The following is a 25,096-nucleotide window of genomic DNA, read 5'->3' on the forward strand; positions in this document are numbered from 1 at the left end:
ATTCTACGATCACAGGGGAACACGGATCTCAAAGATCACCCCGTCACTCCTCCACGTAACGCACTGCAAGAACCACGCAACGGTCTTGGTTTGACTGAATCACCCCTTAGCGCTTCAGGGCCGTGTTGTTTCCAAGGAATACGAGAAGCGTAAGGCGGGCCCCATTTCAGGTACTTCAGTGGTTTATTCACACATAGCCGAGTCAGGAAACCAAGAAGAAATCGTCCTCGACTCGCCCGAGTCGGTGTCGAACCGCCACCGCCATTTGGACACCATACCCGATCCGAACTCTTATAAAAATCCCGCAACTCGTTCGCCTTTTACCGTCCGTCATCAAATCCTCCTCCCCTCACTCACTCCGCGACCCAAACCCTAGGACGAGGAAGCAGCGGTCTTGTACCCCTTCGTCCGGCGATTTTGACTCAGTGGTAGAGTTAGAGATGTGGAACGGTGGCGCTTCGTCGTCGTCGTCGTCCTCGTCTGCAGTCCCGATGGCGCCGCCAGGAACGGTGCCAGGGGCCGGGATGCCCCCGCCCCCGCCGCCGGCGGTGCAGCCGTCGTACAGCATCCCGCCTTCTCCCGCGGAGTTAGAGGCGCAGCTGGTGGAGAAGGCCAGGAAGTGGCACCAGCTTAACTCCAAGAGATATGGGGACAAGAGGAAGTTCGGGTTTGTCGAGACCCAGAAGGAGGATATGCCTCCGGAACACGTCAGAAAGATTATCAGGTGCTCCCTTCTTTTCTTTATCTCTAGTGCTATTGCTTCTGATTCCGTTGGGAAGGTTTAGGGTTTCACCGAACATGTGAAAATTTGGGGATTTTGTTCACTAGACTGTAGTGAAAAAAGCTTAGAATGCTTTTTGATCTATAGAAATTGGTACCAATTTGTAGCACGATAGTCATTTGCTGATTTAAAGTAGTGAAATCTAGGCGATATTTCTGCAATCGTACCAGAAATTGTAGTTAGGTTCCTTTTCCTCACCGACCTTTACATGTAATTTTCTATTTTAAGAAATTTTTGGATACATATAGTATCCAATTTCATCTACTTGATTGTTAATAGCTATAGAAGTGTACAGTAGGTTATATTCGTTTGGTACGCTAAATTTTTTATTCAATGGATAAGTTATGTTGCGACACAAGATATATGCATGCGAGTTTAAAGAATAAGTTTTCTTCGATTATAAATACATATACTTCACACCTTTTGAGCACATATGTGTCTTATTTATGGATGTTTATATTGATCATGAACTGTTAAAATAAGAAGTCTTGGATAAAATCTACTTTGATTTATTGCATATGTTGGATTCGTTGCTAGGGAAGTTTCCAAACCTTCATTTCTATATTATAAAATTTATCGTGGATGACATTTTAACATTTAAAATTTCATTTGCACTATATTCTTGCCTTTATAGTTGTCTGGTAAACATAGACATGAAGTTGACGTTTGGGTTTAATTTGTGCTGTTCTCCTGGAGACTTGAACTAGTTTTAATTATTATTTGCATCATAAGTTAGCCTTCATAAGAAAACTGGTTTTCGGTCAATGGATGAGAGCTAGTATCAATTCAATGAACGTTTTGCCCCTCTCCCACTCGTTACAGAGACCATGGAGACATGTCCTCAAAGAAATATCGCCATGACAAACGTGTGTACCTTGGAGCTTTGAAGTTTGTTCCTCATGCAGTTTACAAGTTGCTTGAGAACATGCCCATGCCATGGGAGCAGGTACTTGTACATCTTGTCTTATCTTTTTAAATTTAGGTAATTATTTCTCCTTGATCTTCTAACAGAATCTTTTTTGGATCTAGGTTCGTAATGTGAGGATCTTGTATCATATAACTGGTGCAATCACGTTTGTGAATGAGATCCCATGGGTGGCTGAACCTATATACTTAGCACAGGTATGTAGCATCGATCTGCAAGATATGTTTCTGCAGAATAGCTTCTGTTATAGAGAGCTAAAAATTTCTAGGCTAGCTTTGGAGCTTACTATATGTGTGTGTGTGTGTGTGTGTGGCCCCATTCAGTTAATCTAAGTAGACAAATAAGATAAAGATGTTTTTGATGTTACAAAAAGTTGTTTTGGTATCATATCATGATTCATTCATTGGTAAAGTCCACTCCTCTAAATTATCTTATTTCATGTGCCTTTGTAGTGGGGTACAATGTGGATCATGATGCGAAGGGAAAAAAGAGACCGAAGGCATTTCAAAAGAATGCGGTTTCCACCTTTTGATGATGAAGAGCCTCCACTAGACTATGCTGACAATTTATTAGATGTGGAACCCTTGGAGGCTATTCAGTTAGAACTAGATGAGGAAGAAGATGCTGCTGTATATACATGGTTCTATGATCATAAACCTCTTGTTAAAACAAAGCTTATAAATGGTCCTAGTTACAGAAGGTGGCACCTTTCACTTCCGATTATGGCAAATCTTCATCGGCTTGCAGGACAACTACTTTCTGATCTAATTGATCGCAATTATTTTTACTTGTTCGATATGGAGTCATTCTTTACTGCTAAAGCATTGAACATGTGCATACCCGGTATATTTTTCTTTCTATTATTTTATTTGCATTTATAGATGATGATATTGCCTGCCTTGACATATCAATTTGTTATTTGTCGAGAAGTCGCTTTGATTGTTATGCTGTATCACTTAAATTTGTCATATGATTATGTAATTATCTGCATTCACTTGTTTAGGTATAAAGCTTTTACATATGGATGCATGCTTGAACTGTAATTTCTTCATTGTTCTTTCTCCTATAAATTGAAATCTTAGCTCAGTTCGGTCATCGCAGGAGGTCCCAAGTTTGAGCCATTGTACCGTGACATGGAAAAAGGAGACGAAGATTGGAATGAATTTAATGACATCAATAAGCTTATCATTCGTCAGCCATTAAGAACAGAATACAGGATAGCATTTCCTCATCTGTACAACAATAGGCCAAGGAAAGTGAAGCTTAGTGTGTACCACACTCCCATGATAATGTACATAAAAGCCGAGGATCCTGATTTGCCTGCATTTTATTTTGATCCCTTGATAAACCCAATTTCTTCGATTAACAAGGTTGACCGTCGAGAGAGGAGAGTACATGAAGGAGATGATGAGGATGACTTTTACCTTCCAGATGGAGTCGAACCTCTTCTACATGAGACCCAGTTGTATACTGATACGACAGCGGCTGGAGTCTCATTGTTGTTTGCACCACGCCCATTTAATACGAGGTCTGGTCGAACGAGACGAGCTGAAGATATACCTCTTGTGTCAGAATGGTACAAGGAGCATTGGTATGTTGGTCTTCTGCTGAATTTGCTGTGTTTGTTCCCTTTTATGATTGTTTTTTGTTCAACTTGATTTGCTTCTTGTCTAATGATGCTGCTTCTATTGTTCACAGTCCTCCATCATACCCAGTCAAAGTTCGTGTCAGTTATCAGAAGCTATTGAAATGCTATGTATTGAATGAATTGCATCATCGACCTCCCAAAGCTCAGAAGAAGAAGCACTTGTTCCGGTCTTTGCAGGCAACTAAATTCTTCCAAACGACAGAGTTAGATTGGGTTGAAGCAGGATTACAAGTTTGTAAGCAAGGTTACAATATGCTGAACCTGTTGATTCATCGTAAAAATCTTAATTATCTTCACCTTGATTATAACTTCAATTTGAAACCTGTGAAAACGCTCACCACTAAGGAGCGTAAAAAGTCACGCTTTGGAAATGCTTTTCATTTGTGTCGGGAGATTCTCCGTTTGACAAAGCTAGTTGTTGATGCTAATGTTCAGTTCCGCCTGGGAAATGTTGATGCTTTTCAATTAGCTGATGGTCTTCAGTATATATTCTCTCATGTTGGCCAGCTGACTGGTATGTACCGTTATAAGTACCGTCTGATGCGGCAGATCAGAATGTGTAAAGACTTGAAGCACTTGATTTATTACCGTTTTAATACTGGTCCCGTTGGGAAGGGACCTGGCTGTGGGTTTTGGGCTCCCATGTGGAGGGTGTGGCTGTTCTTCCTTCGTGGTATTGTACCATTGTTAGAAAGATGGTTGGGTAATTTACTTGCACGCCAGTTTGAAGGTCGTCATTCTAAAGGAGTTGCAAAGACTGTTACAAAGCAACGAGTTGAAAGCCACTTCGATTTGGAGCTTCGGGCTGCCGTGATGCATGATATTCTTGATGCAATGCCTGGTAAGTCCATGAACTACATCTTGATTCTTTTGACCACAATTGTACTATGCATCACATTTGTTGGTTGGCACATTTTGTATCAGCTCCTAAATGTTATTTTCTAACAAAATTATGACCTCTTTTTCTCTGTTTGGATAGTTCCCATAATATATTTTGTGAGATAATAAACTAGTAAATATGTATTATGCAGAGGGCATTAAGCAAAATAAGGCAAGGACTATTTTACAACATCTCAGTGAAGCGTGGCGCTGTTGGAAAGCCAACATTCCATGGAAGGTAAAAGAACTTTTTTATCTTTAGCATGCATGTATGCTTGTTCTTTCTTGCTTGCCTCATTCTTCTAGTCAATTTCAGGTTCCCGGACTTCCAGTGCCGATTGAGAATATGATTCTCCGTTATGTGAAATCCAAAGCAGATTGGTGGACAAATGTTGCTCACTACAACCGTGAACGTATTAGAAGAGGTGCAACTGTCGATAAGACGGTTTGTCGAAAAAATCTGGGAAGATTAACTCGATTATGGTTAAAGGCTGAGCAGGTAAATGGAATTCAGTTCCTTTCAGTTTTGATTTCAGCCTTAATGGTGTATGCTTTCAAGTATTAATATTTGTCATCATCAAGTGTCTCTCTACCCATGCTTTTCTATTAATTTTCTTAAGTTCTTCTTTGTCTTCCATCATTTACAAGCCCAAGTTCTGTTTTCTTCCTTGCATTTTCATCTTTGATATCTAGTTCAATGTTTTTTTATTTTTTGGGTTCTTTTTTGTGATGAGTGAATGATGTTAATCTTAGCTGTTTGACAAACCATATCCTTGTCATATCCAGGAAAGACAACACAACTACTTGAAAGATGGTCCATATGTCACCCCAGAAGAAGCTGTGGCTATCTATACCACTACTGTTCATTGGTTGGAATCAAGGAAGTTTTCAGCTATACCATTTCCACCATTGTCATACAAACACGACACTAAACTTCTTATCCTGGCGTTAGAGAGGCTGAAAGAGTCTTACAGTGTGGCAGTAAGATTGAACCAATCACAGAGGGAAGAATTGGGTCTTATTGAACAAGCCTATGACAACCCTCATGAGGCTTTATCAAGGATAAAACGTCATTTGCTCACACAGCGTGCATTCAAGGAGGTAAACCCATTGACAATAATGTCACATGATCATCCTTAGAGTTTGTCATTTGATGTTTGGTGCTAATATTTTCATCCTTCACAGGTTGGCATTGAGTTCATGGATTTGTATAGTTATCTGATTCCTGTTTATGAAATTGAACCTCTTGAGAAAATCACGGATGCATACCTTGATCAGTATTTGTGGTATGAAGGTGACAAAAGACACCTCTTCCCTAATTGGGTCAAGCCTGCAGATTCAGAACCACCACCTCTTCTAGTATACAAATGGTGTCAAGGTATAAATAACTTACAAGGCGTATGGGATACTAGTGATGGCCAGTGTGTTGTGATGCTTCAAACAAAGTTTGAGAAGTTCTTTGAGAAAATTGATTTGACCATGCTTAACAGGTAATCTTTGAGAAAATTGCTTGCAGATTATTCTGAAACTATTAATTGCATGTGTCTAATCTGGTTTACTCTTTGCAGGCTTTTACGTTTGGTTCTGGACCACAACATTGCTGATTATGTAACTGCTAAAAACAATGTTGTATTGTCATACAAAGACATGAGCCATACAAACTCTTATGGTCTCATTCGTGGTCTGCAGTTTGCTTCTTTTGTTGTACAATATTATGGGCTTGTGCTTGACTTGTTGCTTCTTGGTTTAACCAGAGGCAGCGAAATTGCTGGTCCTCCTCAAATGCCGAATGAATTCATTACATATGCAGACACCAGAGTCGAGACTAGGCATCCAATTCGATTATATTCCCGTTATATTGATAAAGTACACATATTATTCCGTTTCACTCATGAAGAAGCACGAGATCTCATTCAACGATATCTTACAGAACATCCAGATCCAAACAATGAAAACATGGTTGGGTATAACAATAAGAAGTGCTGGCCGAGAGATGCAAGAATGAGGCTGATGAAACATGATGGTAGGTCACTTCATCCCATTGACCCTATTTTACTTATCTTTTATTATTCTCGTCCTTTTTGCAATGGTGCTTATAGTATTTTTGTAGTTCTGCTGGTTCATGAATGTCTTCAATGACTTCTTCGTCTTGTTTATATTGCAGTCAATCTTGGGCGAAGCGTCTTTTGGGATATGAAGAATCGACTTCCTCGAAGTATCACAACATTGGAATGGGAAAACAGCTTTGTTTCTGTTTATAGCAAGGACAACCCCAATCTTCTTTTCAGCATGTAAGGATATTTATTTTTTTACTTATCTTCTCAGATAGTTTATGGCCGTTCAGATTATAGTGGTTGTTTCCAATGTGTATGTTTTGACATGAGCAACTTTATAAACTGCTATATGTCTTTGCAGGCCTGAATTGGTTTTCCTAGTATGTTTTTATCTACAACAATAGCACCTTGTTTGTAAAATATCCTCTGTACCTCTACATCATTGTGCTAATTGTCTATAATCTTCTTGGAATTTTTCGCTTTTTGTTGGCAGTTTACATTTAGGTAATTATGAATTCATGAAAACCCAACTTGCTGGCAATATGCAACCTGTGTTGGACTTTTTTTTTTTTTTGAAAAAGTTGTCTCTCTTGCTTTAAATTATTATATTTTCCAAATCACTGTTGCTTTATGTATAGTACCATGTGTATGTATAAATTAGCACAGTCTACTATGACTTTTTGGGTGTTAGCAAATTTTCAAGTTTTCTATTGCTTTTCTTTGTTTGAAATATCAATGGTATTTCTAGTTCTACCTCTTATTGTTGTTCACTTCTGTGGAATTCTGTCCACCCTTTACAAACTTCCTTGTGTGAACTGTTTGTTCAGTTATTAAAGCTATAGGTAAAGGAGTTTCTTTTTTTTTTTCCAGCTGTCTGTCTTTTCGAAAGAGATAAGTTCCAAAGAGTTAGTGATGTGTCCTCCTTACTGTTTGTAAATTATATTGGATTCCAGGTGTGGATTCGAGGTTCGGATATTGCCTAAAGTAAGAATGACTCAAGAGGCTTTTAGTAACACTAAAGATGGAGTTTGGAACTTGCAAAACGAGCAAACCAAGGAGAGAACAGCAATAGCTTTCTTACGCGTTGATGATGAGCACATGAAGGTGTTTGAGAATCGTGTGAGACAGATTCTTATGTCGTCAGGATCTACTACCTTTACCAAGATTGTTAACAAATGGAATACAGCTCTTATTGGTACTGCTGAACTGACTTTAGAACTAGACACTTTTGGACATCAATTAGACTGTTTAGCTTATTTATATTTCTATTTACTTGTTTCATAGGTCTTATGACATATTTCCGAGAAGCAACTGTGCATACACAAGAGTTGTTGGATTTGCTGGTCAAGTGTGAAAACAAGATACAGACTCGTATCAAAATTGGATTAAATTCCAAGATGCCTAGCAGGTAAGCATTGTTACAATCTATGGCAGTATGGTCATGCTTGCATGTTTGACTTCCAATCACTTCTATTCGACAGATTTCCTCCTGTCATTTTTTACACACCAAAGGAAATTGGAGGCCTTGGCATGTTGTCTATGGGTCACATATTGATCCCGCAGAGTGATCTACGCTATAGCCAGCAAACAGATGTCGGAGTAACACATTTTAGAAGTGGTATGAGTCATGAGGAAGATCAACTCATTCCCAATCTTTACCGCTACATACAGGTTTCTTGTCCAACCTTTTATTGCCTTGATGTTTTATTTTGGTACATGTACTTCCTATTTGTTGATTTTGCTGGTGACATCTTCAATTTCTCCAGCCCTGGGAGAGTGAGTTTATTGATTCACAGCGTGTATGGGCTGAATATGCACTGAAGAGACAGGAAGCACAATCACAAAATAGACGACTGACTCTTGAGGATCTAGAGGTATTTGTTTTGATCAATGAGTTTATCTTTATTATACTAATTAGAATATGCTACTTGTTTTTTTAATAATGGGTTTGTTCCTGATCTCTCGCCGTGAAAGCCAGCATACTGTTGTTAGCTTAGGTGGCAGCACCTGATTGCTGTGTCTATGAAGGAGTGAGTTATATTGCTCCAAATGGACAACTACTGTGTTTTTGCTATGGTAGAGTTACTTAAATACACTATAAAATTAATTTAGGTATCATCATGTTGTAAATGGTTGCGTATTTGTAGGTGTTAAAAGAATCTGTGAGTTCATTAATTGCATTTTTATTGCAATTGATGGGCTGATGATTCCACACAGGAAAAGACCATGTTATGGATAATTTTTAACATAAATGTGTAGTTTACAAGTAGGAACAGTATGACTCCGACTGTATGGCAAGGCATTTGAGAATTTGCCGTAAGTCACAATCTGTCATCATGATATTCTTTAGAAGTTTCCTTCATGATAGATGGCTCAGTAACACAACTAGATTCTTTCACCAGAGCCCATAACCACCTGGAATGAGAAGGCAGCTCTTGTTTTTCTTACATCTTTTATAGTTATCGGGTGCTGTATATATGTATATATTGGGGGCCTTTTTTCACTCATGATATGTTGACAGCATTCTTTCTTCTCTCTCTTTGCTTATATCTTTTAAGCATATTCTTATTATTCTTCACTTCTTTTTCTTCTTGTGGTTTGTATTGTGTTGTACTTGACTTTTCGTGTCTGTGTGGCTTTTTAAAGGGCAGGAGTAAAAGAGTAGTAATTATTCAGAAATGCAAATTGATGGATAGTATTTTCTTCAAGAAAAATAACTGGATAAACTACTGTAGCTATATTATTCCTGTGTTACTAATTGACATAAATTATTTTTTAAATTTTAGGATTCCTGGGATAGGGGCATACCTCGAATTAACACCCTGTTCCAGAAAGACCGACATACTCTCGCATATGACAAGGGATGGAGAGTTCGTACTGATTTTAAACAGTATCAAGTTTTGAAGCAGAATCCATTTTGGTGGACCCACCAGCGGCATGATGGCAAGCTTTGGAACTTGAATAATTACCGGACTGATGTTATCCAAGCACTTGGAGGTGTAGAAGGAATTCTGGAACACACCTTGTTTAAAGGGACATAGTAAGTAGAAATTAACATGCTTTACTAATAATGGTGTTTGTTTGACAATCTTAAGGGTCTTTCATCCTATCAGTATCTTTATTCCATATATTCAACTAATTGTGGTCATCCATTTCAGTTTCCCAACCTGGGAAGGTCTCTTCTGGGAGAAGGCATCTGGATTTGAGGAGTCTATGAAGTATAAGAAACTAACGAATGCACAGCGTTCAGGTCTAAATCAAATTCCAAACCGCAGGTTTACTTTGTGGTGGTCTCCCACCATCAATCGTGCAAATGTGTATGTGGGCTTCCAGGTTCAGCTTGATCTTACAGGGATATTCATGCATGGAAAAATTCCTACTCTGAAGATATCTTTGATTCAGATATTCCGTGCTCATCTTTGGCAAAAGATTCATGAGAGTGTTGTTATGGACCTGTGCCAAGTTTTGGATCAAGAACTGGATGCATTAGAAATAGAGACTGTGCAGAAAGAGACTATACATCCAAGGAAAAGCTACAAGATGAATAGTTCTTGTGCTGATGTTCTCCTCTTTGCTGCACATAGATGGCCCATGTCCAAACCAAGCCTAGTTGCTGAGTCAAAGGATGTTTTTGATCAAAAAGCAAGCAATAAATACTGGATTGATGTGCAACTTCGTTGGGGTGACTACGACTCCCATGACATAGAACGTTATACTAGGGCCAAGTTTATGGATTATACAACAGACAATATGTCCATATATCCATCACCCACTGGTATGTCTTGCATAATTGACTTGATATTCACTAGGAATTCTGTAATCATCTGGAAACTTGCTAACTATTTCTCTGTAGGTGTCATGATTGGATTAGATTTGGCATATAACCTGCATTCAGCCTTCGGCAATTGGTTCCCTGGATCAAAGCCTTTATTGGCTCAAGCAATGAACAAGATCATGAAGGTATAAATTTATCAAATCTTAGTTCTTTAGAATTTATGCCTGCTGCCACCAGTTTTGCTTACTCTTGATGTTTAAATGTAGTCAAACCCAGCATTGTATGTTCTGAGAGAGCGCATAAGGAAAGGTCTGCAGCTGTATTCATCTGAGCCAACTGAACCATATCTCTCATCACAGAACTATGGGGAGATTTTCAGCAACCAAATCATATGGTTTGTTGATGACACAAATGTGTATAGAGTAACAATACATAAAACTTTCGAGGGAAATCTCACTACTAAGCCCATAAATGGTGCCATCTTTATATTCAACCCAAGAACAGGACAGCTATTTCTGAAGGTTGTCATTTCTTTTAATACTTGTTTAAGTTAGCTTGGAACCCTTTGATGTAATGTGTTAAACATTTAACTGCTGGTATGTTCTCACAGGTTATCCATACAAGTGTATGGGCAGGGCAAAAGCGTCTTGGGCAGCTGGCCAAGTGGAAAACTGCAGAAGAAGTAGCTGCTCTTGTGCGGTCGTTGCCTGTCGAAGAGCAGCCAAAGCAAATTATTGTCACACGCAAAGGAATGTTGGATCCTCTAGAGGTCCACTTGCTCGATTTTCCCAACATTGTAATCAAGGGTAGTGAGCTACAATTGCCCTTCCAGGCTTGCTTAAAGATTGAAAAGTTTGGTGATCTAATTTTGAAGGCTACTGAACCTCAGATGGTTCTGTTTAATATTTATGATGATTGGTTGAAAAGTATATCATCATACACTGCCTTCTCCCGTCTTATATTGATATTGCGGGCACTGCATGTGAACAATGAGAAAGCAAAGATGTTATTGAAGCCTGACAAGACAATCATCACTGAACCACATCATATCTGGCCTTCTCTGACAGATGATCAGTGGATGAAGGTAAAACTCGGAAGTTGTTTACTAGCATCTTTTATTGTTTTTCTTTACCACTTAATTTTATGGATTACTAAGAAAAAACCTGATTCAGGTGGAGGTTGCGCTTCGAGATCTCATACTTTCTGACTATGCAAAAAAGAACAATGTGAACACATCCGCACTGACGCAGTCTGAAATCCGTGACATAATACTTGGTGCAGAGATTGCTCCACCCTCACAGCAGAGACAACAGATTGCTGAAATCGAGAAACAGGTTCGTATTTGCTCGAATGTGCTGCTTGGAACTCTATTCCTTACTTTTGTCTTCAAAATGGTTTTCTCTGTCTGTAGGCCAAAGAAGCTAGTCAATTAACGGCCGTTACAACCAGGACAACAAATGTGCATGGTGATGAGCTTATAGTCACCACTACTAGCCCATACGAGCAGCAAGCATTTGGTTCCAAGACCGACTGGCGTGTGAGGGCTATTTCAGCTACAAATCTTTATCTTCGTGTTAATCACATTTATGTGAACTCAGATGACATCAAGGTACTAAAGCTGAACTTATAATATTTATCATCTTAAACCTACAATTCCAAATGTTTATTGCAATAAACTGGTTTTTCAATCAACAGGAGACTGGATACACTTACATCATGCCCAAGAACATATTGAAGAAGTTTATCTGCATAGCGGATCTGAGAACTCAGATTTCTGGTTACCTGTACGGGTTGAGCCCCCAAGATAACCCACAAGTGAAGGAGATCCGTTGCATTGTCATGCCACCCCAATGGGGGACACATCAGCAGGTCCATCTACCATCAGCGCTACCTGAGCACGACTTCTTGAATGACTTGGAGCCTCTGGGATGGATGCACACACAACCTAATGAGCTTCCTCAACTATCTCCACAGGTTAATATTCCTACTTTTGTTTCTTCTATTTTGCAATGTGATTCTAAGAATCTTGTTCATGTTTCTGCATTTGTTCCCCTGCAGGATCTGACAGCCCATTCTCGGGTACTGGAGAACAATAAGCAGTGGGATGGAGAGAAGTGCATTATTTTGACCTGCAGCTTCACTCCGGGATCCTGTTCCTTGACTGCATACAAGTTAACCCCATCAGGTTACGAATGGGGTCGAGTCAACAAGGACACTGGAAGCAACCCCCATGGTTATCTACCAACACACTATGAGAAAGTGCAGATGCTTCTCAGTGATCGTTTCTTGGGATTCTACATGGTAATACATCTTTCTATTCAGTCTGTTCTCTAACTTATGATAATATCCCATTTGTCTTAAACCCAAACAACGATGTCAATCTCAGGTCCCTGACAATGGTCCTTGGAACTACAATTTCATGGGAGTAAAGCACACCGCAAGCATGCGATACGGTGTAAAGCTGGGAACGCCTAGGGATTACTACCACGAGGATCACCGGCCAACCCATTTCCTGGAGTTTAGTAATCTGGAAGAGGGGGATGCTGCAGAGGCAGACAGGGAGGATACCTTTACATAGTGACACTGTTGTACGACTTTGTACTGAGTTAGATGTATGTATCAGACTGAGATGATGATGCTACCTTTTCTTCATGTTGTCCTGGAAATTATAGACAGTAATTTCTTGATGCATCCTTTGCTTTTGCTTTATACTCGGCGTCGTAGGTAAAAAGGAGGTTACATCCCTGGTATGATGTTCTTATTCTATTCTCGTGTATTGTATTATTGTTATTGAGTTTTCATTCAACTCTTTTTTGGTTTTGGTTGACATAATGATAAAAGATTTGTAATTTTAGAATACGAATTGTATACGGTAATTGTTATTTAGGAGACACGAAGGTAATTGATGACGAAAGCAACCGGTTCGTCTATTTGCTAAGCATTTAAACCCATTTAGAAGCTGCTCAAGTCAGTCTCGTTGGGAGCAAACCGAGGCCGGTGGAGGAAAGCCATGAAGGCCTCCGTGCCCCTTCTTGCATTCATCCTCCTCGCCTTCGCCTTCGCCTTCGCTCTCCTTCTCATCTCCTCCCGATTCAACCCTTCCCCCTCTCCAAAATCCCTCCTTTCCTCGAGCCCTACGCTCCATTCCGCCCCCCGCCTCAAGGTCTTCGTCGCCGACCTTCCCCGCTCCCTCAACTACGGCCTCCTCGACGAGTACTGGGCGCTCTCCACCCCAGACTCCCGGATCGGCGTCGACCCCGATGCCGGTCTCCGGCCTGCCGCCGCCGCTGCGGCGCCCTGGAAGCCCTACCCGGAGAATCCTCTCATCAAGCAGTACAGCGCTGAGTACTGGCTGCTGGGGGACCTCGAGACGCCCAGCGGGCGGAGGGGTAGCTCGTTCGCCGAGAGGGTGTACGACCTGGACCGCGCCGACGTGGTGTTCGTGCCGTTCTTTGCCACGCTGAGCGCGGAGATGGAGCTCGGGTGGGGGAGGAAAGGCGGGTTCTTGAAAAAGGAAGGGAACGAGGATTACAGGCGGCAGAGGGAGGTGGTGGATCGGATCAGGGAATCGGAGGCGTGGAGGAGATCCGGCGGGCGGGATCACGTGTTCGTCTTGACTGGTAAGGGTTCTTGATGTAAGTGCGATCTTTCAGTGCATTATTAGATCATCCAACCTTCTGCTTCCTTTGTGCCCTCGATTGCTGTAGCTATTGTTTTCAACACTAAAATTGCAAAAGAAATGATTAGCTTAGGTGTCTGGCGAATCAAGTGTCACTATGACAAGTAACGCACTGAGAGGTGCGAATAGAAGGGTTCGTCTCAGCATCTGGGTGACGCCTGCTTCGATTGGCAGTGTGTGTGAATATCTATTGCGTTTTGTTGCGCTTCAACTACTGTTGCATTAGCATCTTATGCTTCAGTCTCTGGATTGTCAAGTTGTGTTAAAACTTGGGGCTTTCTTTGGCAGATCCGGTAGCTACTTGGCACGTGAGAAGCGAGATAGCTCCTGCTATTCTTCTAGTGGTTGATTTTGGTGGTTGGTACAAGATTGACTCTAAAGAATCTGCCAACTCTTCAAATATGATACATCACACTCAGGTTTCATTGCTCAAAGACGTGATTGTGCCTTACACCCATCTGCTACCTAGATTGCGATTGTCAGAGAATCGGCATAGGCGTAACCTTCTCTACTTCAAAGGGGCTAAACATAGGCACCGGGTTAGTCTTCTTCATTAAAATTTATTACTCATTATTAAGATATTATAAGATAAGGGCTTTCGCCTTTGAATTGCAACAGCACAACAAATTTTCTGCTTTTGTTCCACTCTAGATTTTTTTAATTTGCATGTATATCGCCTAACTTGTGTGCTCATGTAATCTTGTTTATTTATGTATTCTGATGGGGACTATTGTTGCAACCCTCACCTTGTTGGCTAGGGAACAGCAACAGGAATTTAAATGAATTTATTATGGAGCCCCCTCCTTCAAAGAGATATTTAGTGGTCGCCGCTTTTCTTCGATCCAGCCACCATCATGTTTTTACATGATATATTGTTTGATTTCCTTTTTGATTTGCATGAAGTAATGAATTTAAAGTACCATAATTTTGAAGGAGAAAGCAGCTGAGTAATGAAATATAACTTGGAAACTGTTTTTGATTCATTGAAGAATTCTGCTGAGTCATGTTAGTAACAGATGCATTACATTTAGAAAATGTTTTTTTGGGTATCTTTTCATCAAACATATTTATTTGATTTTTATCGTTAAACAGCTGCCTGACATCAGACTCAATTATGGTTGTCAAATTATGCTTTAGTTCATTTCTTTGCTTGCCTGTCTGGAACTCCAAAGTCACTGTAGAATTTCCTGAATTACAGTTCATTTCCTATATTTTCTTTTTTATCAAAAGTGTAAAATTTTTGCTGCAAGTGGGCCTTTTACCAACAAGTAATGTGGAATTGGGGAATACCAATCAAATACCTAAGCTAGGAAATGTCTATGGAATTGATTGCCTGAATTGTAATATTTACATTCACAATCACTGCCTGATTGGTTACATATTTAGTCACATAGAATATCATCATCTGATTTATGTTTGTTTCTCATTCAAAGTTAACCAATATTAGCAGACATTCTTGTTTGTCATCTTACTGCCTAGCTTGTTAGATGCAATGATGTCTAGCTACATCTATATTAGTTACAAGTTTGTTGCCTTTCTCATGTTATTACTACACTTCGAAGCCATGAAGTTGAATCCTAAATCTTGCATCTATTGCAGGGAGGGTTGGTTCGTGAAAAATTATGGGATTTGTTGGTTAATGAGCCTGGTGTTATCATGGAAGAAGGTTTTCCTAATGCCACCGGTCGTGAGCAGTCGATTAAAGGAATGCGTTCCTCAGAATTTTGTTTGCATCCCGCAGGAGATACCCCCACCTCATGTCGCCTCTTTGATGCCATTCTTAGTCTTTGTATACCAGTCATCGTCAGTGATGAAATCGAGCTCCCATTTGAAGGAATGATAGACTACTCAGATTTCTCAGTTTTTGTGCCTGTCAGCAAAGCATTGCAACCGAAGTGGCTAGTAAATTACTTGAGGAGTATTTCTGAACAGCGTAAACGTAGTTATCGCCTGAATATGGCACAAGTTCAGCCTGTTTTTGAGTATGATAACGGCAATCCTGGTGGCATAGGACCTGTTCCTCCTGCTGGTGCGGTGAACCACATTTGGAGAAAGATCTATCAGAAGTTACTGGTAATTAGGGAAGCAATAATCCGGGAAAAGCGAAAACCCGAAGGTGTTTCAATCCCACTGCGCTGTCACTGCACTTGATCAGCTGTCTTGCTCCGAGTGTTTGGTTACTGAGCCATACGATGATCTATTCATTCTCTTGTAACATGTTAATTACATGTAAAGTCTTTTTTTTCAGCTGCTCTAAGATCGTCACAAATATGCAGAAACTGGAAATGATTGATAGTAGTTCTATTCTATTCTTATACTACTTCCCGGATCTCATGTTTATCTTTAGACTTTACTTTGTGTGTGTGTCTGCTCGCTCGTTATACCTTGCTAATACTCGTGAATTATGTTCTTTGTGAATCCAGCAACAGGATCCAAGGGCAGATTCTTGAGGTTAAAGGTATGCATGCATGAACTCAGATACATTTTGCAGGAGCCCTCTTCGCTCACCATTGTCCGCTCAGCTCATCCTCCCCAACTCTTCCTCACGCAAACTTCCTCCGCTCAGACCTCTCCATCCAAGGCCAGATTACCGAGGTTGAGGTAAGCAGCCCAACAGCAACAGGAAGAGATTGGGCGAGAAGTCCACTAAGGTAAGCTCATCTAGGATTCAAGATTGTTGTGTTTGATGAATAGTGACTGATAGTTATCCTTTTTTTTAGTCAATATGATGTGTATAACATATCGAAATATTATTTAAAATTGTTATAATAGTCATCTTTTTTAGCATCATAATTGGATGGTCAAGCATTTACTTCATGAAGAGTGGGCAATGGCGACCAGTCGAGCAGCTTCGCTGTGAACAAGCTTCTCTTTTCACGTACATTTCGTCGAACACATTGTCGAATTATCTTCTTAGCCTCCTTTCATAAGTTATTATGAAGAAAAGTATGTTATTATTGTTGATATTTCACTGTGTTTTAAGCAGCAGTTCTACAACTTGTTGAGAAGCACGAAGGTTTATACTACACTTACTGAGAAAGCCGAGGGCTCCCCTTCCCCTCTCACGTACGACTGTGACTGGAATTGCTGCTTCCATGAGACAATCTCCTTAGGGCAGAGGCCACCAAGTTCCTTCTGGTGGCGAAAAAGCCCGCCCGCTTCTTCTTACCCGGCCACCTGCCGTGACTGCCCACACCATCGACCAGAGGACGTGGCAGCTCGCTGCCGCCTATGGCCGCCGCTATACCAAACTCCTCCAAGGCACTCCCCTCCTCCGTTGCCTCCTGTTGCTGGTCGTCGGTCGACCCGTCGTTGACCTCCAGGTTGACCGCCAACTTCCCGTGTCTGCTCGCCACCAGCCGATCCGCGCAATCTGGCGTCACTCCGGAGCACCTCTTCACCGTCATCTTCACCAGCTTTGGGCACCCCGCGGCGAGAGCCTCCATCCCTTGGTCGGACACTGGGCATTCCTTGATACAGAACTTCTTCAGAGACGTGCACTTGGAGGCAATGCATGCGACCTCGGCATCCCCAATGGTCTCGCTGCCGCAGAGAGCTAGGCGCTCCAAGCTGCCGCAGTTGCTTGCTATGAGCTCCAAGCTCCGGTACGTGGGATTGAGCCCAGCGAGGACCAGTTCTCCGAGGCCGGTGCATCGCTGTGCCACGGCCTGGAGGCCCACGTCGCCGATACTGTTCGCCTTCCAGCCGTCGATGTGGAGCTTGCGGAGGCGGTGGCAGCGGTCCGCGATGGTGGCGAGGCCTGCGTCGGTGCACTCCGGCGTCTTGACGAGGCGGAGGATCTCGAGATCGATGCAGCCGGACAGGGCGGTGAGACCGCTGTCGGTCACCTGCAGCCTCTCCAGGTGTATCTCAACGATCAAGGGGACCTTAACGGCTATGTCCTGCAGGAGCGGATCCCAGTCGCCGGAGCAGCGGATGAGCTTGAGCGTCTTGAGGTTTGGGGATCCGGCGATGAATGGCGCGAAGCACTGTCCGTTGTACAGGTCCTCAAGGCAGAGGGAGCGGAGTGAAGCGGCACCGGCGACGAGATCGGCGGTGGCGGAGGGGTCGTGGAGACCGCGGAGGCGCTTGATGGAGAGGTCTTCCAGGAGGGGACACCCGCGGAGGACGACGTCGATGCCCCTGGCGCCAAAGGTGCAGGAGCTGACGGAGAGCTCGCGGAGGCCCGGGCAGTGACGGGCAATGGCTTCCATGCCGGCCACGGTGAGTGAGCGGCAGGCACGGAGCTTGAGGCTGACCAGGCCGGGGAAGCTCACCGCGACGAGGGCGAGGGCCTCGTCACCGATGCTGTCGTGGCGGCGGCCGCACTGAAGGGCAAGCCTGGAGACGCCATCGAAGCGGCCAAAGATGGCGGGCGCCACATCGGACAGTGCAGCGCGGGCGTCGAGGGAGAGGCTGCGGCGGCTGCAGCTTTCCACGGCGAGCCACCGCCGGCACACCAGGGAGCAGCTCTTTCGGTCGCCGGAGCCGAGGGACTGGAAGACGAGAGCAAGACACTCGTCGGGGAGGTCAGCGGTGTAGTCCCTCGTCAACGAGACGCCTCCCATTGCCGGAGGCGCGTCGGTGAGGCGGCTGGAGGCGGATTGGCCCATGCACAGCGACGGAGAGGCAACTGTTAGCGGACCTGCCGGCGTAACCAAGATTTCGATGATTGGGGCTCGACGTAGTCCGCCGCTGTCGTGGGGTTTATAAACCGTGAGCGTGAAGTGGATCGAAAGCGATGACGGAGAGAGAGAGAGAGAGAGATGGACGCGTCAAAGGGAGAGTGCGCGTAGAGACCATAGACTGCGACGACAAGAAGCGTGCATCCACGCGGTAGTAAGATGCTATCGCACAGCAGATGAAGAGCTCAGATTAGACTTCTCCCTTTTTGACTGTTCATAAGGGGCAGTCGCAACACGCAGCGGTACTCTCTACTCGATTTGAGATCAGCTACTACAACACGTACGGGTCACCGGCTCTCTCCAAAGGAGAACACAACTCCTCCATCCAAGAAGATTCCGAGGAACTGCTTCCAGGTTTGCCATGCAGAGGACGAAACGTAACGAGTTCGCCAAAGGCTCTGTCAGTGCACACACACAGAGAGAGAGAGAGAGAGAGAGAGAGCGAGCATACTTTTTGGCTGCAACCAACGATCGAGCACTTGATCTGTAAGAACCACGCAAAGGTGATCCAGTTTCCAGCATCTCATTGGACCTCTAATCTTTTGCCAAGAGACCATTGGATCCAAACGCAGATGAAGCGTTGTGGAAGTCGCCGTCGCAGACTGGTGTGTGGTGGAGTCATCCTCCATTTCAGCTTTCTACCTCTCGTTTGTGGTCCACTGAAACACAAAGTCGTCTTCCGCTCCCACAGTAGCAGCGATCTCCGGCGTAGTTGGTCGTGGTGGAACTTGTCATCAACGACTGGTCTATGTGAGTGATAGTGATTCGTGCGTTGCCCCACCAAGACCAAGGCATGTATACCACACATTTGTTCTGTTCTGGGAATCTTAGGTTGACTGGGTTGGAGCGTTCAGTTTGGTTGGTTCTGCAGTAGGGAATGGACTGTCTAGAAGAGTGGACTGTGACACCGAATGTCAAGTTCAGAAGTCAAATGTTCTTTACGTTGCCTGACGCTCCAAGTTGATCATCATCTTTCAAAACCTGCAAACATTCTCTGGCCTCTACAAATTTTTTTTCTTTTTCTTGGTATGAGAAATATATTTTCGAAACAATTTTATCGGTATCATTCCAATTTTCTTTACGCGTAGGATTCAATTTCTTCTCTGTATCGTTCCAATTTTATCGGATGTCTTCTAAAAAAAGACATTAATAACTTCTTCTTGACCATCCTCTTAGAATTGATACGACTAATAATAATTTACTTAAGATATAGTTTACGATTCGAGACACTGATTTGACAGAAATCTCGAAGTTTCTTCCGAATTAGGAGGATCCATAGGCTCTAATATGATTTCTCATGACTCAAATAGATGAAATAAAGGGTTATCAACTCTTTATGCCTAAATCATTGACCCCGAATGGTAAAACCCAAGTCCATAGTTTGTACAAGTCATTCGAATAGTCATTCACTTTTCATGTGTAACTAAGTTTGAATATTACCGGTTAGGCATTCATTGGTTAGTCATAGTTGTTTGTAATGTATGATTGTATGATGAATGTAGCATCATTAGGTAATATTATTATATGATATGTACCATTCGTATCAATGATACTCTTTTATAGATATTATGTACATGCATAATGTAACTGATCTTTATAAACTATGTTTATTTATTCAGTATATTATTACTTGTTATAATTGAATTCTTCTTTTTCTTCCTAATAGGCATTTGTGCTTATTTTATTCTTTTTTTTTATGATCGTAACCGATTATAATAAAAGCAATTCCTAATATAGATTCCATATGATATTTGGAGAAGCATTAAAACAGAGCTCAGTTTTAGCATTTAATTCGCAATTAGTATTATTACATCGGGCGGGTTTTAGAAAAACCTTCTCTCTTTTTCTTTATTTTCTAAAATATGACCTCTCATTTTTCTTTCTTTTTTTTCCTATAAAGTGTTTCTCATTTCATGAAATCTCATAAACATTTCTTGTTATCATTCATCATTGGTTCATGATGATAACAAATAAGATTTCCCTAACTATATAAGGAAATCTCTCTATTTTATTGAGAGAAATCCTCTAATCTATTGAGGGAAATCCTCCCTCATATAAATAGGAGGACAGTGATGAACTTCATAATATCATAAATGATATGTTCATGTTTTCAGCTTTTGATATTAAAATATATTTTTTTAAAAAATATTATTCTTAGTGATCTATGAAATATTGATTGAGCATACATAAATATTAATGTTTATTTTAAACATAGCACAACAAGCTAAAGTATGTTAGTGGACTTGAATATATTAAGTTATGATAATAAGCATACATATAGTAACTAGAAGTAACGATTAAATTTTAATTATTCTTAAATAAATCTCAAAGTTTAAATAAGTTTGATCATGATTAACATAAAGAACTTTGAGTTTTTAACATTATGTATATAGAGGATGATAAGGTGCTTAGACATGAATGGAATAATAAATAAATAAATAAATAAAAATATAAATCAAAGAGGAGTGTTATAAATATAAATAAGATTAAATGATGAGTTTAGATCAAAAGTACCATATTTGTTTAACCAAATTAAATTCAATTGAAGTTGTTGCAATATTAAAATTATATTAATAGAAAAAAAATTTTGAAATGGGACCGAATGAAATTGAACCCTAGATCTCAAGATAACCTCTTAAGACATCTCATGACTCTTTGCTCTAAGTTTAATAGATGTATTACTTCATAACACACTTGATTATTTAGGTACCTAATCTTTTATTTATATTTTTTATAATGAGTTTAATCAGGTAAATATAAGTTTAATTCATTAAAAAATAATTATCGTATACATAATGTAGTTTGGAAAATATGTTTCGAATGATATGTTTGTCATGAGCAAAATATGAATATATATAATTTGTAAATATAAAAAATATGAATTACAATAAAAATATCTTGTATGCATACATATATAATAACGTCCGGTGTGTGAGTGCAATGCACGTATATGCTATGACAAGTGGTACAGAAACATACATGTATTATGACATACGGTGTAAAAGAATACGTATATATTATGACATACGGTTTGAGAGTGCTTATATATGTTATGATATGAAATATAAAACTTGATGAATTTACTAAATTATTTTTACATAGAATTTTATCTCCTTATTATTATGTATATACTATGTATAGAGTTATGCTTGCTAAAGAAATCATAGGATGAGTTGTTTACCATTAAATATATTATAATAATGATTTTAAAATATTATATACATGATATAATGTATGATCACCTGAATAAATATTTATACTTACTGAGTGATTACTTATTATAGATAATATTTTATAAGTAAATATACTAGTACCTCACCTAAGTGATTGGGTAGGGAAGTGAGCATATGCAAGCCCATGCTAGCATAAATATGAACGATGACTTATGGTCATATTATATATATAATTTTTGGTCTATGTTATGTGTGTGTGTTTTTCTTTGATTAGATGTTATAATTATGTACAGGTGTCAAAATACTATGTATAGAAATTCTATCATTTTGTTTAGTAAGTTAACATGTTTTAATTTTAAGATTATCTACTTTCTGCTAGACTCTTATCGATAGCCGTAATGAAAATAAAAATGTGAAATAATATTTTATTCATGCATATACGATATAGGTGGAATTAAAAGTAGGGTATTACATTAGCGCACTAGCATTGAGTGCCGAAGCATCGATGTTGGCTCACTCGCATGCTCCACAACTATAATCCGTTACTTTCGCCTCTCATCGTCACTCAATCAAGGGAGTAAAGCAACTCTAGAGGAGTCGAAGTTGATGAGAACGACAACATACCTTCCATGTCACCTGGCTAGGCAAAGTAGCTCGTTGTCATTGATTAATTAGATGAGGTAGCAAGTGACACAAGGATTGTGGAAGACGAGGCGAGAAGGCATCTGGTGATGATCATATGGGATAGGTCTTTCATGTTGGAGGCGATAGAAACGCTAGCATGGTGTATCATTTGAGGGAGTAGAGAGAGGAAGCTCCACTGTAGTTGCATTCTTCCCCATCATCATTGTTTATGATCACGTTGCATGAGAAGGACCTAACGACTAATGTGACAAAAACGACGGGCAATAACAAGAGATAAGATTACACTAAGGTATCGTATGGAAGAAATAAAAATAAGAGTACCTTTCATTTAAAACCTAAAAAAAAAAAATTGTTTTTGGGAAATCTCCCTTGTCATATTATTTTATGTTTAATTAGGAAAGCATGTTCCTGTAATTGTCCCAAACCTTGATACTGCAGCTGACACTAAAGGAGTGACACCATGAGACCAGCTCTCCTCCGACCATAACACACGGGTTACTGCAGAGGAGAGCAAAGACAGCCGCAGCGAAGCATGGAAACTTGGAATTGTGCTCTTCTTTATTTCCTTCGATGCATTCAGAGATCAGCAGTCATCTGTATGTTTTTCCGGAACAGTTGCGTGACGCTTTCTCCTTGGCATTTACTGCTGTGGAGGATTTGGAAGGCGTTGGTCTTGATGATGACCTCTGTTCGGGTGACAAGAGAGATCAGTGGCTCGTAATCAGTCCCTTGCACTCCCCCTCCCCACCTTATGAACACAGATCCTGCTCCTTCCATTGTTTCACGTCTTTAAAGCTTGATCTCGTTGATCTATCTCTCTCTCTCTTGACGATGATGCTTCATCTATGACCAGAATTGCTGAGGAGTACTGTAGAAGGTTTCTCTTTGGATACACAAAGTAGAGGGAGAGAGAAGGAACAGTTGATGGAGGGACGACAAAAAGCGGCCAGCCATGGCGCGGAGATACCCCAACCATTTCCTTAAAATACCCACCCTTTTCTGCTCTCCAACCAGGCTTTGCCGCCACTTCTCTCACTCACAATACTAGGTGGACAGTAGGGAGAAAGAGAGGAGACACCGGAGAGGGCGTTTTGAGGGGTGGGGATGAGGGGAAGTGCCTCCCTCCCTCTTTTCCTCTTCCCTTTTTCTCCTCACTCGCTCACTGTTCGCTGCGGTGTTTTGAGGTAAGAAAGGAGTGGAAGAAGAGAGCTAAAGATGGCTCTTTTGTCTCTTTTGGATCCTCTGTGTTGCCAGGAAGAGAGCTTGGAACTGGAAGAAGAACGAAAGAGGCCAATGCTGGCGCTTCTGGAAGAGCCGGAGGCGGTGGTAGAGGAGGAATGGGCGGAGGTGCTCTGCTCTCTGATGGCCAAAGACGAGGAGACCCGCCCTGAGCTGCTGCCTGGCGACGGTGGTGATGACGCGTACCTCCTGTCGTTGAGGAGGGAGGTGGTGGAGTGGGTGGTGCACGCCGCCGCGAGCCACGATTTCTCTGTCGTCACCACGTTTCTCGCCGTCAACTACCTCGACCGGTGCTTCCTTCCTCATGCCGCTGCAGGAGGCCTCCGGCTGCAGAGGGACAAGGTGTGGATGGGGCGCCTGGCGGCGGTGGCCGCCCTGTCCCTGGCGGCGAAGGTGGAGGAGACGCGGGTTCCCCTTCTCCTCGACCTTCAGGTCGCGACGCCACCGGGAACGGAGGAGAACAGGTACGTGTTCGAGGCCAAGACCATCCGGCGGATGGAGCTCCTGCTGCTCTCGGCGCTCAGCTGGAAGATGAATTCCGTCACTCCACTCGCTTTTATCCACCATCTCCTTCCTCGACTCTGTTCTATCTCCACCACCACCGCCGCCTCCGCTGCCCGTGTCCAGGAGTTGCTCGGTGACTCTGAGGCTGCTCTACTGTCCGTCGTAGCTGGTGAGAGCTCATCAAAATGCTTCCTTTCTTCAATCAAAGTCTTAATATTTCTTATTTACACCACTTCGTCTTTGGATTGGCTTATTGAAGATTGGAGATGGGTCCGATATCCTGCATCCCTGTGGGCGGCGGCGGCATTACTCCACGCGGCGGAAGGTGGTGCAGGCGCCATCGCCGCCACTGCCTCGGTTTCCCAGGTGACCCACCACCTCATTTCCCTCCTCCACGTTCCAAAGGTTTGGCTTCTCCGACTGTTTGCTTGTCCTAAGTGTCTCGTTCTTAAACTGCACAAACCGATAAAGAAAGCTACAGGGAAAGGTCGAAGAATGTTATCAGCTCATCATGGAATCGATGGTCTACGGTGGTGGCCTCTTCGGCCACAAGCGCAAGCATTCCACTTCCTCTTCCTACTACAACGTCAACTACTCTTCCCCACATAGTCCCAATTGGGTGATTGGTTCCTGCTTCAGTTGCAAGAGCTCGTCGAGCGGCGACGATTCGTGGGCAACGCATCAGCCCTCGGCGTCGCCTTCGCCGGAGAATCGTCCTTCTAAGAAACTGCACCGCCAAGAAAGCCACTGGGAGTGAGGAGATCGTATAGCATGCGGTCCTCGCTCCTGTTACGATGTAATTATCATGAACTAGCTGTTCCCAGGAGATATGGCAGCTCACTGCATCCCGTGTCTGCTACTTCGGAGCAATTTTGGTTGGGACTCAGGTGGCCGTGAAGCAGAAGAAAGGGGAGGGGAAATGAGAAGAAGATTCAGAGATGCTGGCATTAGCATTGTTCGTTCCATCTTTGTTCTGAAGAATGTTGTTTTCATCTGTATGTTGAAGAAACACCGCACCCACTGCCATCATCCTCCCGACTAGTTGTTATCCACCTCTCACTTCTCATCAATGCATGTTCACTCCTCTCCCATTACTGCTCTCTCTCTCT

General features: G+C 42.0%; 4 protein-coding genes across 6 annotated transcripts; 3 read left to right on the plus strand and 1 right to left on the minus strand.

The window, feature by feature from the left end:
• Positions 1-315: 315 nt before the first annotated feature.
• LOC103972541 (pre-mRNA-processing-splicing factor 8A) lies at positions 316-12,771 on the plus strand. Its single transcript, XM_009386901.3, has 26 exons — positions 316-724; positions 1,604-1,727; positions 1,811-1,903; positions 2,159-2,549; positions 2,808-3,297; positions 3,405-4,195; positions 4,386-4,471; positions 4,550-4,732; positions 5,020-5,334; positions 5,419-5,723; positions 5,802-6,256; positions 6,398-6,524; positions 7,241-7,482; positions 7,572-7,695; positions 7,769-7,958; positions 8,054-8,161; positions 9,074-9,327; positions 9,446-10,062; positions 10,141-10,247; positions 10,329-10,583; positions 10,673-11,146; positions 11,235-11,396; positions 11,474-11,671; positions 11,758-12,036; positions 12,121-12,363; positions 12,449-12,771. Exons 1-26 carry the CDS (start codon positions 441-443, stop codon positions 12,638-12,640), a joined length of 7,089 nt encoding a protein of 2,362 aa, XP_009385176.2. The 5' UTR covers positions 316-440; the 3' UTR covers positions 12,641-12,771.
• A 251-nt stretch (positions 12,772-13,022) lies between these two features.
• On the plus strand, positions 13,023-16,087 carry LOC103972550 (probable arabinosyltransferase ARAD1). The gene is made up of 3 exons (XM_009386909.3): positions 13,023-13,682; positions 14,030-14,280; positions 15,341-16,087. Exons 1-3 carry the CDS (start codon positions 13,073-13,075, stop codon positions 15,890-15,892), a joined length of 1,413 nt encoding a protein of 470 aa, XP_009385184.2. The 5' UTR covers positions 13,023-13,072; the 3' UTR covers positions 15,893-16,087.
• Positions 16,088-16,577: 490 nt separating this feature from the next.
• Positions 16,578-18,662, minus strand: LOC135632140 (F-box protein SKIP2-like). Its single transcript, XM_065140590.1, has one exon. The coding sequence runs from the start codon at positions 18,352-18,354 to the stop codon at positions 16,804-16,806; it is 1,551 nt and encodes a 516-aa protein (XP_064996662.1). The 5' UTR covers positions 18,355-18,662; the 3' UTR covers positions 16,578-16,803.
• Positions 18,663-22,988: 4,326 nt separating this feature from the next.
• Positions 22,989-25,087, plus strand: LOC135630881 (cyclin-D3-2-like). 3 transcript variants are annotated; one of them, XM_065138157.1, is made up of 3 exons: positions 22,989-24,156; positions 24,247-24,392; positions 24,469-25,087. In XM_065138157.1, exons 1-3 carry the CDS (start codon positions 23,460-23,462, stop codon positions 24,742-24,744), a joined length of 1,119 nt encoding a protein of 372 aa, XP_064994229.1. In that variant the 5' UTR covers positions 22,989-23,459; the 3' UTR covers positions 24,745-25,087. The 3 variants fall into 3 exon arrangements, with proteins under 3 accessions (XP_064994229.1, XP_064994230.1, XP_064994231.1); XM_065138158.1 differs by having other exon boundaries at positions 24,475-25,087; XM_065138159.1 differs by having other exon boundaries at positions 24,247-24,353; positions 24,459-24,729.
• Positions 25,088-25,096: the final 9 nt, after the last annotated feature.

Source organism: Musa acuminata, chromosome BXJ3-2, assembly GCF_036884655.1.
Source record: "Musa acuminata AAA Group cultivar baxijiao chromosome BXJ3-2, Cavendish_Baxijiao_AAA, whole genome shotgun sequence".
Lineage (NCBI taxonomy): Eukaryota > Viridiplantae > Streptophyta > Magnoliopsida > Zingiberales > Musaceae > Musa > Musa acuminata.